At 38.7% G+C, this 15,366-nt stretch overlaps 1 protein-coding gene across 5 annotated transcripts in view; it reads left to right on the top strand.

Moving 5' to 3' along the window:
- LOC115226951 (putative ankyrin repeat protein RF_0381) overlaps positions 1-13,754 on the top strand; it is a 15,286-nt gene extending 1,532 nt beyond the window's left edge. Inside the window, exons 2-5 of one of the 5 annotated variants that reach the window (XM_036515514.1) lie at positions 5,167-5,318; positions 12,182-12,338; positions 12,786-12,807; positions 12,910-13,754. In XM_036515514.1, coding sequence (XP_036371407.1) covers positions 5,167-5,318; positions 12,182-12,338; positions 12,786-12,807; positions 12,910-13,046 — 468 coding nt within the window. In that variant the 3' untranslated portion in view covers positions 13,047-13,754. Of the gene's footprint in view, positions 1-2,173; positions 2,326-4,511; positions 4,669-5,166; positions 5,319-12,181; positions 12,339-12,785 lie in introns of all 5 variants that reach the window. The other 4 variants (XM_036515513.1, XM_036515510.1, XM_036515512.1 and 1 more) reach the window with 4 other exon arrangements.
- The last annotated feature ends 1,612 nt before the right edge of the window (positions 13,755-15,366 follow it).

Raw genomic sequence — 15,366 nt, forward strand, 5'->3', positions numbered from 1 at the left:
ACGTAAGCCCTGACACTGCTGCTGCCTCATTTAGGCTCAAAATTCTGATCCCTACTTTCAGAATATTTCTTATTTTCTCCATTGGTGTCGTTCCAAAGTTGTCGCAGATATCTAATCACAAATAATTACTTTGTAATAGATTCAGTGATTAACGTAAAAGGATTTTCAATCTTTTCCTTGAGCTTATGCATGAACTGAACAGTCTTTCTAAGCTTTTTTCGCCCTGATTTACCTGTGCTCTACAGTCAATAGAATAAGGGACAGTTCTCTAAAACCTTTCTTGTAGATTTGCTTTCATTCTTTTTCAAGCTGATCTCATGTGGCTGTTTCACCAGACATATGACATCTAAAGATCCATGCTTCATTTCAAACATCCTGTTCTTCTCTCACCATCATTTAAATCTCCTTCATCATTATAGCATTAAATGAAAGTGCTACTATGCCAGGCATCAGTGATAACACAGTGTAGAATTTCATGAGCTTTTCCAGGGAATATAAAACTAAAACCCTGTCTGACATATTTAGAATCTACACAATAATTTCCGAGGGTTTTGACCCTTTATAGCTCTTCACCTGTCCAATTACTTTATACACCATCTTATGGTCTAATCTCTGCTGTTGGTTAGTGTAGATGGTTTCTCTTATTTACCTGTGTGTCTCCTATAAGGTACCAAGTTTGAAATCTTGTCAGTGTTCTCTTCAATTCATAATTGATATCACAGATACCAGTAATAAACTGAAAGATTATCTCAACTGATTTTTTTTTTTGTAACTAAAGACAGACATTTCATGTTTCATAAGAAGGACTCTTCCATCTGCCATGAAACGGTATTTGTACTGGTTTCCCTCGATATTGCTCTGTCCACTTCTATGAAAGGACAGGAAGCACAAATCATGTCAAGAAAGACCCCAATGGTCGCCTAAAGTGCAGAATAAAACTCATAAAGACATAAAAGGGAGCAGTAAAAGAACCACAAAAAGGAAAGGGTTCATAGGAACCTCAGATGTAGTGTTTCTGAATTACAGAAAGTGTGGTTTTTTTGAAGGATACAGCTAACAACCAATGTAGATAGTTTATTCCATGCCTTGACAATTCTGAGCATAAAAATATTGTTTCTGATATCATGGAAACTGGGATGGGTGGTTTTAAAAAAAAAATTTTTTATACTTTATAAGCATGTCTCAGAGTGGTAAAGATATTAAATTGCAGAAGTGGTCAAAGTTGTTATTGAAAGATGAGGGATAATCTTGTGGGATTCTATCAAGTGAGATGCTAGAAATAAAAACTTTTGTGTGTTGATGCATGGAAAAGCAATACTTTTAAGGAATAATAAGTGATTGAGAGAGGCTATTTGTGTGGTTGTACATCTGTGGACAGCTTCCAGTAGTTCGGTATTCTGGACAAAATGAGCATACCAGATTGGAGATGTAACCTATACATACATACATGCATACATATCAGTATAGACGATGTGATATTGGATTGGCGAACCAGATGGCTGCACCAGGCTCCAATCTTGATTCGTATAGAATGAGGATACATGTATATATGTATATATATCACACACACACATATATACACAAATACATATTTACAAATATATAATTAGACACACACATACTTGTGTGTGTGCACGCTTATATATATGTGTGTGTGTGTGTGTGTGTGTGTGTGTATATATATATATATATATATATTATATATATACATACACACACACATACATATGTATGATGGGTGTCTTTCATTTTCTGTCAGGCTCACTCACAAAGCTCTGGTCATCCCAGGGCTATAAAAGAAGACACTCAAGTGCCACACAGTGAGATTGAACCAAGAACCATGTGGTTGGAAAGCAAACTCCTTACCACACAGCCACGCCTGTGTCTACAAGGTCTCCTGACTCGTCTAGGAGGAGTGTAACTCTAAATAAGGGCAAACTCTGGCTGAGAAAACCCCTGCAACATGATGTGTGTGTGTGTGTGTGTGTGTGTGGACGTGCATTTGTGTGTGTGTGTTTATCTTTATTTCTCTTTCGTATTCCTTTTTTTCACTCTTGCATCTTCTTTACTCTCTCTCCCTCTCTCTCTCTCCCTTTTCTCTCTCTTCTCTCCTCTCTCTCTATCCTCTCTCTCCTTTAATATATTTTACATGTCTTCTCTTTCTTCTCTTCAGGTCAACAGGAAAAATTCAGATGGCCTTACCTTACTCATGGCTGCCTGTGAACGAGGCAATAAAGAGTTAATAACGTTATTGACAAAATCTGGCGCTGATCTCAACATCGGTGACGAAGACAAGTGGACAGCATTGCATTATGCAGTGGAGAAGTAAGGCTTGAATTAACTAAAATCTTCAGATCTGCTTTTGTTTCAAAATTTCTTGCAATTCCAGACAAATTGAATATCCAAAGATACCATAATAGTGGCAGTGTGACCCGATAACAACATGATAGTAGTAACCAAATAACATCTTTTTCTTATTTTCTCCATAAAACCTTTTCATTGAATCACAAAAATCTTTTTCATCATTTCTTGTCATAACAGATTCTTTTTGTTTTGGAGATATTCTTTGAGATCCAACAGTTCTTAAGATTGACGCTGTGTGATTCGGTGTCCTCTCTTGATATTGATTTTGGAGAAATCGATCAATTTTTCTCCAAAGAAAATGTTATTTGAGATCTAAAACAAGAAGAAAGATCCTATAGCTTGTTATGGCAGTAAATAATATGTAAATAGATTGAAATGCAATAGATCGATACTAGGGTTATAATTATGGGTGACATTTTCATTTGACACTGCTCGAAAAAAATCCCATTTTCCGTAGCGGTGTCGTATGAAATTGTCACCCATAATTATAACCCTAGTATCGATCTATTGCATTTCAATCTATTTTAGATTTAGGGTTAGAGTTAGGGTGAATTAGGCTTAGGGATAGGGGTGAGGGAAGGGTATCTTTTTTACTTCGCAAATGTAAATAAACCCAATCTGTTTCTTAAACGAGGGACATATTCATACAGCACGGAATGTTTTCACCCCAAATGGAGGTCAGCGATTGGTTATGATTGCCGAAATGCTTGAAATTAAAGTGGAAATATCTTACAACATATAGAATTTTCTCAATAAAGCCAAGAAAAAATGATGTTTTATAAACACATTCTACCAGTATACGAAGTTTAAAAGTGTTCAGTTAACTAGAAATTGTGTTGACATGTGCCGTTCAAAAGGAAAAGATCCGTTGTTGTTTTTTGGGATTGATGAGAAATCTGCCTTCGATCAGTTTGTCTATAATTGTCAGACATTCTCTCTTTCACAAAACGATTTTCCTTCATTATATAGTTATATAATCTGTGACGATCTCTCTAATATGTGTGTATATTCTGCTAAAAGCAGTATTTGGTAGACATGAGAAGAAGCTATACATTGTGGGATGTATAAACTAAAACTCAAGATGGTCTTGCTGGGTCGAAAATATGTATACATTATACCTTCACCTATTAATATATGTATATACACACACATTTGTTTGCTGTATATTACGATTACATTCATGAATATACACATTTCAGTTGCTCATATTTCTTTCTCTCTCTCTCTCTTTCTATATATATATATAAATATATATATGCGTCCATATGTATAGGCATACCTACACAACTGGGCCCCACGACGAATTTGTTTCCATATAACTTTTAGACAAATGGATATTTTTTAATGAAATTTCTTTGACAAAAATGCTTCAGATGATGAAGATTCCAATTATATCGGAAATTGTTGTAAAAACAAATTTTCAAACGTTGAGGAGTTGACTTTCTCAAAATTCACCCAAATCCGTTTTGTTTTTCTATAACTTTCAGAAAAGTGGATATTTTGTTTCTGTGAAAATTTCTACAAATCCCTTTCAAATGGTGTAGATTAGGATTATATCGGAATTTAACATGAAAGAACTTTAAAAATTTGATGGTTTCGCACACATACATACTGACACACATCACGGTTATTTTCCCAAAGTTCATCTTTTTATTTTCTGTTTTGTGTCAGTGTATATCTGTGCGAATCCACCAATTTTTATAATTTTCTTTATATTAAATTCCAATATAATCGAAATCTTCACCATCTGAAACGGTTTTATTGAAAATTTCATTTGAAAATACCTATTTTTTTGGAAAGAAAGCCGACTCGGGTGAACTTTCCTAAATTTCTCTCTCCACCCACCGAAAAGGTTTTCTCACAACAAATTCCGATATAATTGGAATATTTGCCATCTGAAGCATATTTGTGAAAGAAATTTCATTGAAAAACATCCAATTTTCTAGAAGTTACAAGGAAACATTCGCCTGGGGCACACTTGTGTAGGTTTGCCTCTACATACATACATATTTGCATATATATTATATTATTACACACACGAGGCTGTAGTATACATAGGTTTTTATGCATTTAATGGAACACGAGTGTATATTTAATGTAATTATTAAGTGAATGTGATGTTTTATGTTTGTTTTTCTTCCTTTCAGCCACAAAACTGATGTTGTGGCCTTCTTAGTCTCCAGAGGAGCAAATGTTAATAAGCAGGACTCATGCGGCGACACACCTCTACATTGGGCTGTGATGAATAAATATGAAGATGTAGTCAAAGTCCTGTTAAATAGCAAAGAAAATAACAATTTACAGGTCAGCGAATATATATATATATATATGTGTGTGTGTGTGTGGTATAATGATATGTATGTTGGTTTGTGTTGTATGTATATGAAACAGTTTATATTTATATGTTTTTGATTAAAAACTTTTCTTCAGCTCACACAGACCTGTACATACATACACAAATATACACACACATAAACGCATATATACACAAAAATGCATAAACAAATGATCAGTGAAGATATAAAACACAGAGTGTAACTCTAAATAAGGGCAAAATCTGGCTGAGAAAACCCCTGCAACATGATGTGTGGGCGTGCGTGTGTGTGTGCATGCAGTTGTGTGTGTGTGTTTATCTTTATTTCGCTTTCGTATTCCTTTTTTTCACTCCTGCATCTTCTTTACTCTCCCCTCTCTCTCTCTCCCTCTCTCTCTCCCTCTCTCTCTCCCTTTTCTCTCTCTTCTCTCTCTCTCTCCTCTCTCTCCTTTAATATATTTCACATGTCTTCTCTTTCTTCTCTTCAGGTCAACAACAGAAATTCAAAAGGTGTTACGGTTCTTATGGCTGCCTGTGAACAAGGCAATAAAGAGTTAATAACCTTATTGACAAAATCTGGCGCTGATCTCAACATCGGTGACGAAGACAAGTGGACAGCATTGCATTATGCAGTGGAGAAGTAAGGCTTGAATTAAGTAAAATCTTCAGATCTGCTTTTGTTTCAAAATTTCTTGCAATTCCAGACAAATTGAATATCCAAAGATACCATAATAGTGGCAGTGTGACACGATAACAACATGATAGTAGTAACCAAATAACATCTTTTTCTCATTTTCTCCATGAATCCTCTTCATTGAATCACAAAAATCTTTTTCATCATTTCTTGTCATAACAGATTCTTTTTGTTTTGGAGATATTCTTTGAGATCCAACAGTTCTTAAGATTGACGCTGTGTGATTCAGTGTCCTCTCTTGATATTGATTTTGGAGAAATCGATCAATTTTTCTCCAAAGAAAATGTTATTTGAGATCTAAAACAAGAAGAAAGATCCTATAGCTTGTTATGGCAGTAAATAATATGTAAATAGATTGAAATGCAATAGATCGATACTAGGGTTATAATTATGGGTGACATTTTCATTTGACACTGCTCGAAAAAAATCCCATTTTCCGTAGCGGTGTCGTATGAAATCGTCACCCATAATTATAACCCTAGTATCGATCTATTGCATTTCAATCTATTTTAGATTTAGGGTTAGAGTTAGGATGAGTCAGGGTTAGGGGTGGAGGAAGGGTATCTTTTTTACTTCACAAATGTAAATAAACCCAATCTGTTTCTTAAATGAGGGACATATTCATACAGCACGGAATGTTTTCACTCCAAATAGACTCCAGCGATTGGTTAAAATTGCCGAAATGCTTGAAATTAAAGTGGAAATATCTTACAACATATAGAATTTTCTCAATAAAGCCAAGAAAAAATGATGTTTTATAAACACATTCTACCAGTATACGAAGTTTAAAAGTGTTTAGTTAACTAGAAATTGTGTTGACATGTGCCGTTCAAAAGGAAAAGATCCGTTGTTGTTTTTTGGGATTGATGAGAAATCTGCCTTCGATCAGTTTGTCTGTAATTGTCAGACATTCTCTCTTCACAAAACGATTTTCCTTCATTATATAGTTATATAATCTGTGACGATCTCTCTAATATGTGTGTATATTCTGCTAAAAGCAGTATTTGGTAGACATGAGAAGAAGCTATACATTGTGGGATGTATAAACTAAAACTCAAGATGGTCTTGCTGGGTCGAAAATATGTATACATTATACCTTACCTATTAATATATGTATATACACACACATTTGTTTCCTGTATATTACGATTACATTCATGAATATACACATTTCAGTTGCTCATATTTTTCTCTCTCTCTCTCTCTCTCCTCTCTCTCTCTCTCTATATATATATATATATATAATATATATATATTATTATATATATATATATATATATATATATCCCTTTATTCATCATAGTCCTCCAGGCAATAACAGAGGAATTCAAAACAGGATGCCCCTGGGAGCTCCTCTATTCTGATGACCTGGCTCTGATAGCAGAATCACTACCGGAACTAGAAAAGAAATTTCGGGTGTGGAAGCAAGGGTTAGAATCAAAGGGCCTTAGAGTAAATGTAGCAAAGACCAAAGTAATAGTAAGCAGCAAGGCGTACTCAGCACACACCCCCTCGGGTAGGTGGCCCTGCTCAATCTGTAGGAAAGCTGTAGGTAGAAACTCCATAAGATGCACCCAATGTAAGCTATGGACGCACAAGAGGTGCAGCAACATTAAAGGGAATTAACAGATAAGATAGCTTTCATGTGCGGCAGATGCACAGGACAATAGACACCACAGACACTCAGAAAACAGATTCCATCACACTCCATGGAGAGAAACTAGAAGTAGTTGATAGTTTCCGCTACCTGGGTGACCAAGTTAGTAGCGGAGGTGGATGCACAGAGAGTATCACCACTAGAATACGAATAGCCTGGGCAAAGTTTAGAAAGCTCCTACCCCTACTGGCGACAAAGGGTCTCTCCCTCAGAGCGAAAGGTAGATTGTATGATGCATGTGTGCGAACTGCCATGCTTCACGGTAATGAAACATGGGCTGTGACTGCAGAGGACATGCGTAGAATTCAAAGGAATGAAGCTAGCATGATCCGCTGGATGTGTAATGTCAGTGTGCACGCACGACAGAGTGTAAGCATCCTGAGAGAAATGCTGGATATAAGAAGCATCAGATGTGGTGTGCAAGAGCGACGCTTGCGATGGTATGGTCATGTGCTGCGGATGGATGAGGAGAGATGTGTGAAGAAGTGCCACTCCCAAACAGTTGAAGGTATCAGGGGGAGAGGTAGACCCAGAAAGACATGGGATGAGGTAGTCAAGCATGACCTCAGAGCGTTGGGCCTCACTGAGGCAATGGCGAAGGACCGAGATCTCTGGAGATATGCTGTGACTGCAAAGACCCGGGCTGCTTCCTGCATCAGTTCCGCATAGCCCCTGCCCATTCAAAGTACCCCGGATCCCAGATCGTCCCGCTGTGCTTGAGGAGACCTGTTGAGTCAAGTACATGAACATGAACGTCGAAATAAATATCAATGGAACTAGTAGTTATGATGCTTGTGCCGGTGGCACATAAAAATCACCATCCGAACGTGGCCGATGCCAGCGCCGCCCCGACTGGCACATAAAAAAAACCATCCGAACGTTGCCAGCGCCGCCTTGGGTGGCTTCCGTGCCGCTGGCACGTTAAAAGCTCGAACCGATCGTGATCGATGCCGGACCACCCCCCCCTGGCACCTGTGCAGGTGGCACGTAAAAAGCACCCACTACACTCGCGGAGTGGTTGGCGTTAGGAAGGGCATCCAGCCGTAGAAACTCTGCCAGATCAGACTGGAGCCTGGAGCAGCCCCTGGCTTTCCAGACCCCGGTCGAACCGTCCAACCCGTGCTAGCGCGGAAAGCGGACGTTAAACGATGATGATGATGATGATGATGATGATGATGATATCCATATAGGATCTTTTCATTTTGAGGGCCAGATTTTTCTAGTTAACTAAACAATTTGAAACTTCGTATACTGGTAGAATGTGTCAAAAGAAAACATTATTGTAAACAAAATTGTAATTCGTAACTTAAACGTAGTTTAATTTTAAGAATTTTAACCAATGAAATCGCAGCATTCGAGCTCAAATTATTTACCTCTTCTTCTGTCCTCTGCATGTGCTAGAAATAACAGCTATATCTCTTAAATCGATTAATTTCGTCGCCCAATAAAAATATTAACGATATTTTTTGAATATTTTCTTTATTTTTTTTTACCAAAAAGGCTTCTCCCATGGTTTTGAATGGCCAGAAACAACAAAAACAAAACAATAATATGCCTAAATCGGTCTCGACTTTGCGCGTGGAGTGTGAGTCGTATTGTAAAAATTTGCGAAATATTTTTTCATAAAATGATGCCCCCAGCTTGTCGGAGCTGTGATATAAATTGGGGAAAAATCCTCGACACCAGTGCGTAATTGGTACTTAATTTATCGACACCGAAACGATGAAACATAACCTCCCCCTTCTGGTTTATTTACCTTTTGTGCAAATTTGTTGCGGCAAGGGGCAAAACACGAACGTGGAATGTATGCTTGTGTGCGTATGTGTGTGTATGTATATGTCCGTTTGTATGTGTGTGTACGCTTATATATTAATTAATATTAATCCAAATTATATATTATATATTAATCCAAAAACCTTCTTTGCCTATGTCCAGCGGAATTCCCGCTTGAACAACCAGATTGCAACGTTGGTAGACTCAACAGGCGTATCGATTGAGGACCCTTATCAACAGAGTCAATTATTTACCGAGATTTTTTCAACTATTTTCAAACAAGATGATGGTCGTGAACCCCCTCCATTTGATAGATCGGTACCTCCAATGCTTCGATTGGTCATCACGCGGGACGAAGTCAAATGTGTTATTCAAGGCCTCGATGTAAACAAGGGTCACGGCCCTGACGGCATACACCCACGGGTTATCAAAGCGTTGGCTCTTGTCATCTGCGAGCCCTTAACACGTCTATTCAATATGTCATTGGCGACGGGTGTTATACCTGCAGACTGGAGAACAGCGATAATCTGCCCAATTTTCAAGAAAGGGAGCCGCGAAGACCCGCTTAACTACCGACCGGTTTCCCTTACATCAATAATCAGCAAGATGTTCGAAACCATCCTTAAGAAAAGTATGATGCTCCACCTCCTAAACACAGCCTCTATCTCTGATTCCCAACACGGCTTCGTGCCGAAGAGATCATGCTTGACCAACTTACTAGTAATGGAAGAATTGGTGACGCGCATCCTCGATGATAGTGATGCTGTTGACATCGTTTTATTGGACTTTGCCAAAGCTTTTGACTTGTCAAGCTTCAAGCATATAGTTTCTATCCGGATATTGTACGATGGGTTGGTGCCTTCCTCTCAGATCGCTCCTTCCAAGTCCAAGTTAATGGTTCGCGGTCCGACGTCTCCAGTGCGAGCAGTGGCGTGCCTCAAGGTTCAGTGCTTGGGCCCTTGTTGTTCTTAGTCTTCATAAATGACTTGCCCGACGACCTCACGCAACACACCCTTCTATTTGCCGACGATATCAAACTGGTCGCTCCTCGCGGTAGTATAGAGGATCTTCGTCGATGCCTCCACCAAATTTGGAAGTGGTCTAACGATTGGGACCTGTGTCTGAACGTGTCAAAGTGCTGTCATCTGCCTGTCAGCTCTACTCCTGTAACTCAACTTGATTTCGAGCCGGGTCGTCTGCTGCTGGAGAGGACCGATCAGGTAAAGGACCTGGGTATCTTGGTGGATTCCTCCTTTTCGCCTTCGGCCCAGTGCGTCCATGCTGCCAACAAAGCACGCGGAATTCTGTTCTTGATTCGACGGTCATTCGGAATGCTCACAGCAGCCATATTCCTACCACTCTATGTCACGCTGGTGAGACCCATATTGTAGTATGGGATTCAAGCCTCTTCTCCTTATCTCCTCAAAGACATACAGCATCTCGAAAGAGTCCAGAAGCTGGCTACCCGCATGGTTCATGGTCTCTAAAATTTTGTTCTACGAAGAAAGGCTGAGGACGCTCGACCTTTATTCTCTTGAAAAACGCCGCCGCCGTGGTGATCTCATTCTCGCCCACAACATCATAAGCGGAAAGTGTAACCTCTCGAAAGAGCTGTTCTTCACTCTCCTGCCTCCGAGCGTCGGCTGCGGGGTCATTCCGAAAAGCTCTACCTGCGACGATTTCATCTCAATCGAAGGAGTGGAGCTTTCTCCGTCCGGGTTGCGGATCCGTGGAACAAGCTGCCAGACGAGATGGTGAAGATGCCGACGACCGCTTTGTTCAAAGCCTCCCTGGACCTCAAGTGGCCTGAACTCTTTACATGAACACCACTCTGTACTTAACTCCATGTCCCCCTACATGGCCTTGCTATTTGCTTTTGAGCCAAATTAACAAACTAACTAACTAACTAACTAATTACTATGTGCTTGTGCAAATGTATATGCATGTGTTTGAGAGAGAGAGAGAGAGAGTGTGTGTGTGTGTGTGTCGTGCGTCTGCTATATTTCTTTATCAATATCGATAACGCAGCAATGCTGGGATTTCATTGGTTAAAGTTCGAAGATGCTGGGATTTCATTGGTTAAAATTCGAAGATGTTGGGATTTCATTGGTTAAAATTCTTAAAATAGAGAGGAGGGAGATAGTTAATGGAGAGGGGAGAAGGTATCGGGGTTCGAGATGAGCGCCTAAACGGTAATGAAACAAGGTTATCTTAGCTGCACATTTCTGAAATCCAAGTTTATCATCCGAAGCAAAGCAATGAGGAATCGAGTGGAGGCAGGAACCGAGCAAACACTGGTTTATATAGAGATTAGGGGTTTTTTCTGGGGGGGACGGGACGATTGGCGTGTTAGATAGAAAGGAGGGGAAAGAGAGAGAGAGAAGGAGACCCACGAGGGAGAAATCTCTATGGCAGGACGAGGTTCGAAATAGAAAAAAACTTAATGAAACAGGAAATGCCGAAAACGTGAGACAGGCTTATATATAAATATATATGCGTCCATATGTATAGGCATACCTACACACTGGGCCCACGACGAATTTGTTTCCTTATAACTTTGAGACAATGGATATTTTTTAATGAAATTTCTTTGACAAAAATGCTTCAGATGATGAAGATTCCAATTATATCGGAAATTGTTGTAAAAACAATTTTCAAACGTTGAGGAGTTGACTTTCTCAAAATTCACCCAAATCCGTTTTGTTTTCTATAACTTTCAGAAAAGTGGATTTTTGTTTCTGTGAAAATTTCTACAATCCCTTTCAAATGGTGTAGATTAGGATTATATCGGAATTTAACATGAAAAAACTTTAAAATTTGATGGTTTCGCACACATACATACTGACACACATCACGGTTATTTTCCCAAAGTTCATCTTTTTATTTTCTGTTATGTGTCAGTGTATATCTGTGCGAATCCACCAATTTTTATAATTTTCTTCATATTAAATTCCGATATAATCGAAATCTTCACCATCTGAAACGGTTTTATTGAAAATTTCATTTGAAAATATCTATTCTTTTGGAAAGAAAGCCGACTCGGGTGAACTTTCCTAAATTTCTCTCTCCACCCACCGAAAAGTTTTTTCTCACAACAAATTCCGATATAATTGGAATATTTGCCATCTGAAGGATATTTATGAAAGAAATTTCATTGAAAAACATCCATTTTTCTAGAAGTTACAAGGAAACATTCGCCTGGGGCACACTTGTGTAGGTTTGCCTCTACATACATACATATTTGCATATATATTTATATATATACACACACGAGGCTGTAGTATACATAGGTTTTTATGCATTTAATGGAACACGAGTGTGTATTTAATGTAATTATTAAGTGAATGTGATGTTTTATGTTTGTTTTTCTTCCTTTCAGCCACGAAACGGATGTTGTGGCCTTCTTAGTCTCCAGTGGAGCAAATGTTAATAAGCAGACCTCACGGGGCAACACACCTCTACATTGGGCTGCGTGGAAGAACTATGAAGATGTGGTCAAAATCCTGTTAAATAGCAAAGAAAATAACAATTTACAGGTCAGCGAATATATATATATGTGTGTGTGTGTATAATGATATGTATGTTGGTTTGTGTTATATGTATATGAAACAGTTTATATTTATATGTTTTTAATTAAAAACTTTTCTTCAGCTCACACAGACCTGTACATACATACACAAATATACACACACAGAAACGCATATATACACAAAAATGCATAAACAAATGATCAGTGAAGATATAAAACACGTATGTATATATAGGTATTTATGTATATATGTATGTGCGAGAGTGTATATATATATATATGCATACACATGTGTGTGTGTGTATAGATACATTATAAATCTCATTTATTTTCCCCTCACCTTCATTCCACCTGTTTAAATTAATCTGATTCTGTTTTTCTGACATTTTTCATTTTTTTTCCTCTTCCCCCAATAAACACCATCTTTAATGTCTTTATTGTTTATCTTTTTTAGGTTAATCAGCAAAATAATGAGGGTCAGACAGCTCTATATTATGCCTGTTACTTTGGACAAATAAACATTGTTGAACTTCTCCTGCAACAGAATGGCATCGATGTTAATGCTGTGGAGAACAAAGGTTGGACAGCTCTCCATGTTGCCTGTGAACATGGACAAACAAACATTGTTGAACTTCTCTTGCAACAGAATGGCATCGATGTCAATAAGGTGAACATCGAGGGTGACACCCCTCTCCATCGGGCAGTTCTAAAGTAAGTCCCCAATGGATTTGGATTATCCAAATCTGTTTCTTTAATGTTTGTTTTCTTGTTTCGAGTCATTCATGTCATAATCCCACCATGGGTCGTCATGCTTCACCCCCTCTCTCTCTCTCACACTCTAATGACACCGTAATCTAACTTCATTAATTAATCATCATAATTATTGTTGTTGTTGTTGTTACCTGACTGGATTCTTTACTTCATCTCATCCTTCGTTACCTCAACGTTACAGGTTCAAATCCTCTCCCTTCTTCCTTTCATTCCATGTAAAACACCTCACCCACCCCCTTCTCTTGAAATTTTCCTCTTTCCTCTGGCCCTGGGCTAAATGCAGAATCATCCCCTTACTTTGATCCGTTTGTGTTCCAAGTTCAACTCCTGGGCTCAAAATCTGTACCAGTAATATCCAGGGGTTCATTTAATAAATTGTCCTCCCTCTTTACTCCTGTTCTTGTGTCTGATTACTGTTGGAAAATATTCAGATAAAATTTACAAGTGTTGATATCTGGACGGTTTCCTAGTCTTCTGATTGTTTACGGAATATGTGGTGTAATTTTTAATTATGTATCTTATGCAAATAACCTACATCTTCTTTACGCTGGTTATGGTAAATCTGGGTTTTGAGTTTATACCCTTCTTATAAATTTTATCTCAATATTTTCCAACCTTTGCCTTTTATTAACCCTTACCTCTTTCTAACCTTTTAGGCCCCTCTTTTTTGTATATCACGAATTACCCTTCCAACCCTTTTCGTTGTATGCCCAATTGGCGATCTTTCGTTTGTAGTAGACCTTTCCGTCGATGATTTCCGTAAAAAAAAATTTATTTTTTTACATATGGGTTTGCGGGAACATTTGGAATAATGAGAGCGAAAGAGACTAAGAGGAAGCGATTTTATGACGAGGGAAGTTCTTTTGAAGTTACCGTGCATGGAAAGCATTGATGTACATGTGTGTGTTTGATGGGGTGTGGGAGACAGTATGTTGTGTAAGTGAAGTGCTTCTGTTAGTGTGTGTGAAGAGACAGAGAGAGTAATGTGTGAAAGAGAGAGATAACTGAAATTTTTTTACTCGGTGTATGTGTATATGTATGTCTGCATGTATGTGTGTGTGTGTATGTATCTATGTATGTATCTACACATACACCGAGTAAAAAATTTCAGTTATCTCTCTCATTCACACATTACTCTGTCTCTGCACACACACTAACAGAAACACTTTACTTACACAACATACTGTCTGTCTCCCACACCCCATCAAACACACACACATGTACATCAATGCTTTGATAACTTCAAAAGAAATTCCCTCGTCATAAAATCGCTTCCTCTTAGTCTCTTTCGCTCTCATTACTTCAAATGTTCCCGCAAGGCCATATGTAAAAAAATTTAAGTTTTCTACGGAAATCGACGGAAACGTGCTACTACAAACGAAAGATTGCCTAACAATTAATATTATCTTAATTTTAATGATTCTTAATACTATTTTAGTTAACAGTATGTATGTGTATGTTGTTGGCATCGTTTTTGTCTCGGGAGACAATGGAGTTGCGCATAAAATAGTCCAGTCCGGCTTTTACATTTCATGTCCTGACACATTTCCTGCTGTGGCTGTGTAGTTCTATCCTGGACAAACACTCCCTCTGGCAGGTACCGCAAATGTAGCGAAGACTGTTCCTGGCTGGTTGTAATGTCTTAGTTTCTTGTTGACGTCTTTTCTTGTCTTTCCATTTCTCCTCTCTCTCTCTCTCTGTCACTCCTTTGTATTCCCTCTTTTACGGTACGTCCCCAATCTCCACGGTTGCTGGCAATTGCTTCCCAACCGCTAATATTGATGTTGCAGGCCTTCATGTCCCTTTTGCAAACATCCTTGTAACGTAAGATCGGTCTACCCACAGACCTAGTACCCCAAGCAAGCTCTCCATAGAGTATGTCCTTGGGGATTCTGCCATCTTTCATACGGCTAACATGCCCAAGCCATCTCATACGTCTTTGTGTGAGGAGTGCAAACATGCTTGGTATTCCTGCTTGCTTGAGGACATCTTTGTTGAGGATATGATTCTGCCATTTGATGCAGAGTATTTTCCGGAGGCAGCGCAGGTGAAATATGTTTAGGCGACGCTCTTGGCGTGTGTATAGCGTCCAAGTCTCACTTCCATACAGTAGAGTGATAAGTACACATGCCTGGTAGATCTTCATTTTCGTGGTCTTGGTCAGCTTATTGTTGTCCCATGCCCGTTTTGGAGAGTTGGGCCATCGCAGCAGCTGCCTTGCCCATGCGTATATGAGCTCAGCGTCAAGGGATAGGTTGTAGGTG

This window comes from Octopus sinensis, unplaced genomic scaffold (assembly GCF_006345805.1).
Source record: "Octopus sinensis unplaced genomic scaffold, ASM634580v1 Contig00647, whole genome shotgun sequence".
NCBI classification, from domain to species: domain Eukaryota; kingdom Metazoa; phylum Mollusca; class Cephalopoda; order Octopoda; family Octopodidae; genus Octopus; species Octopus sinensis.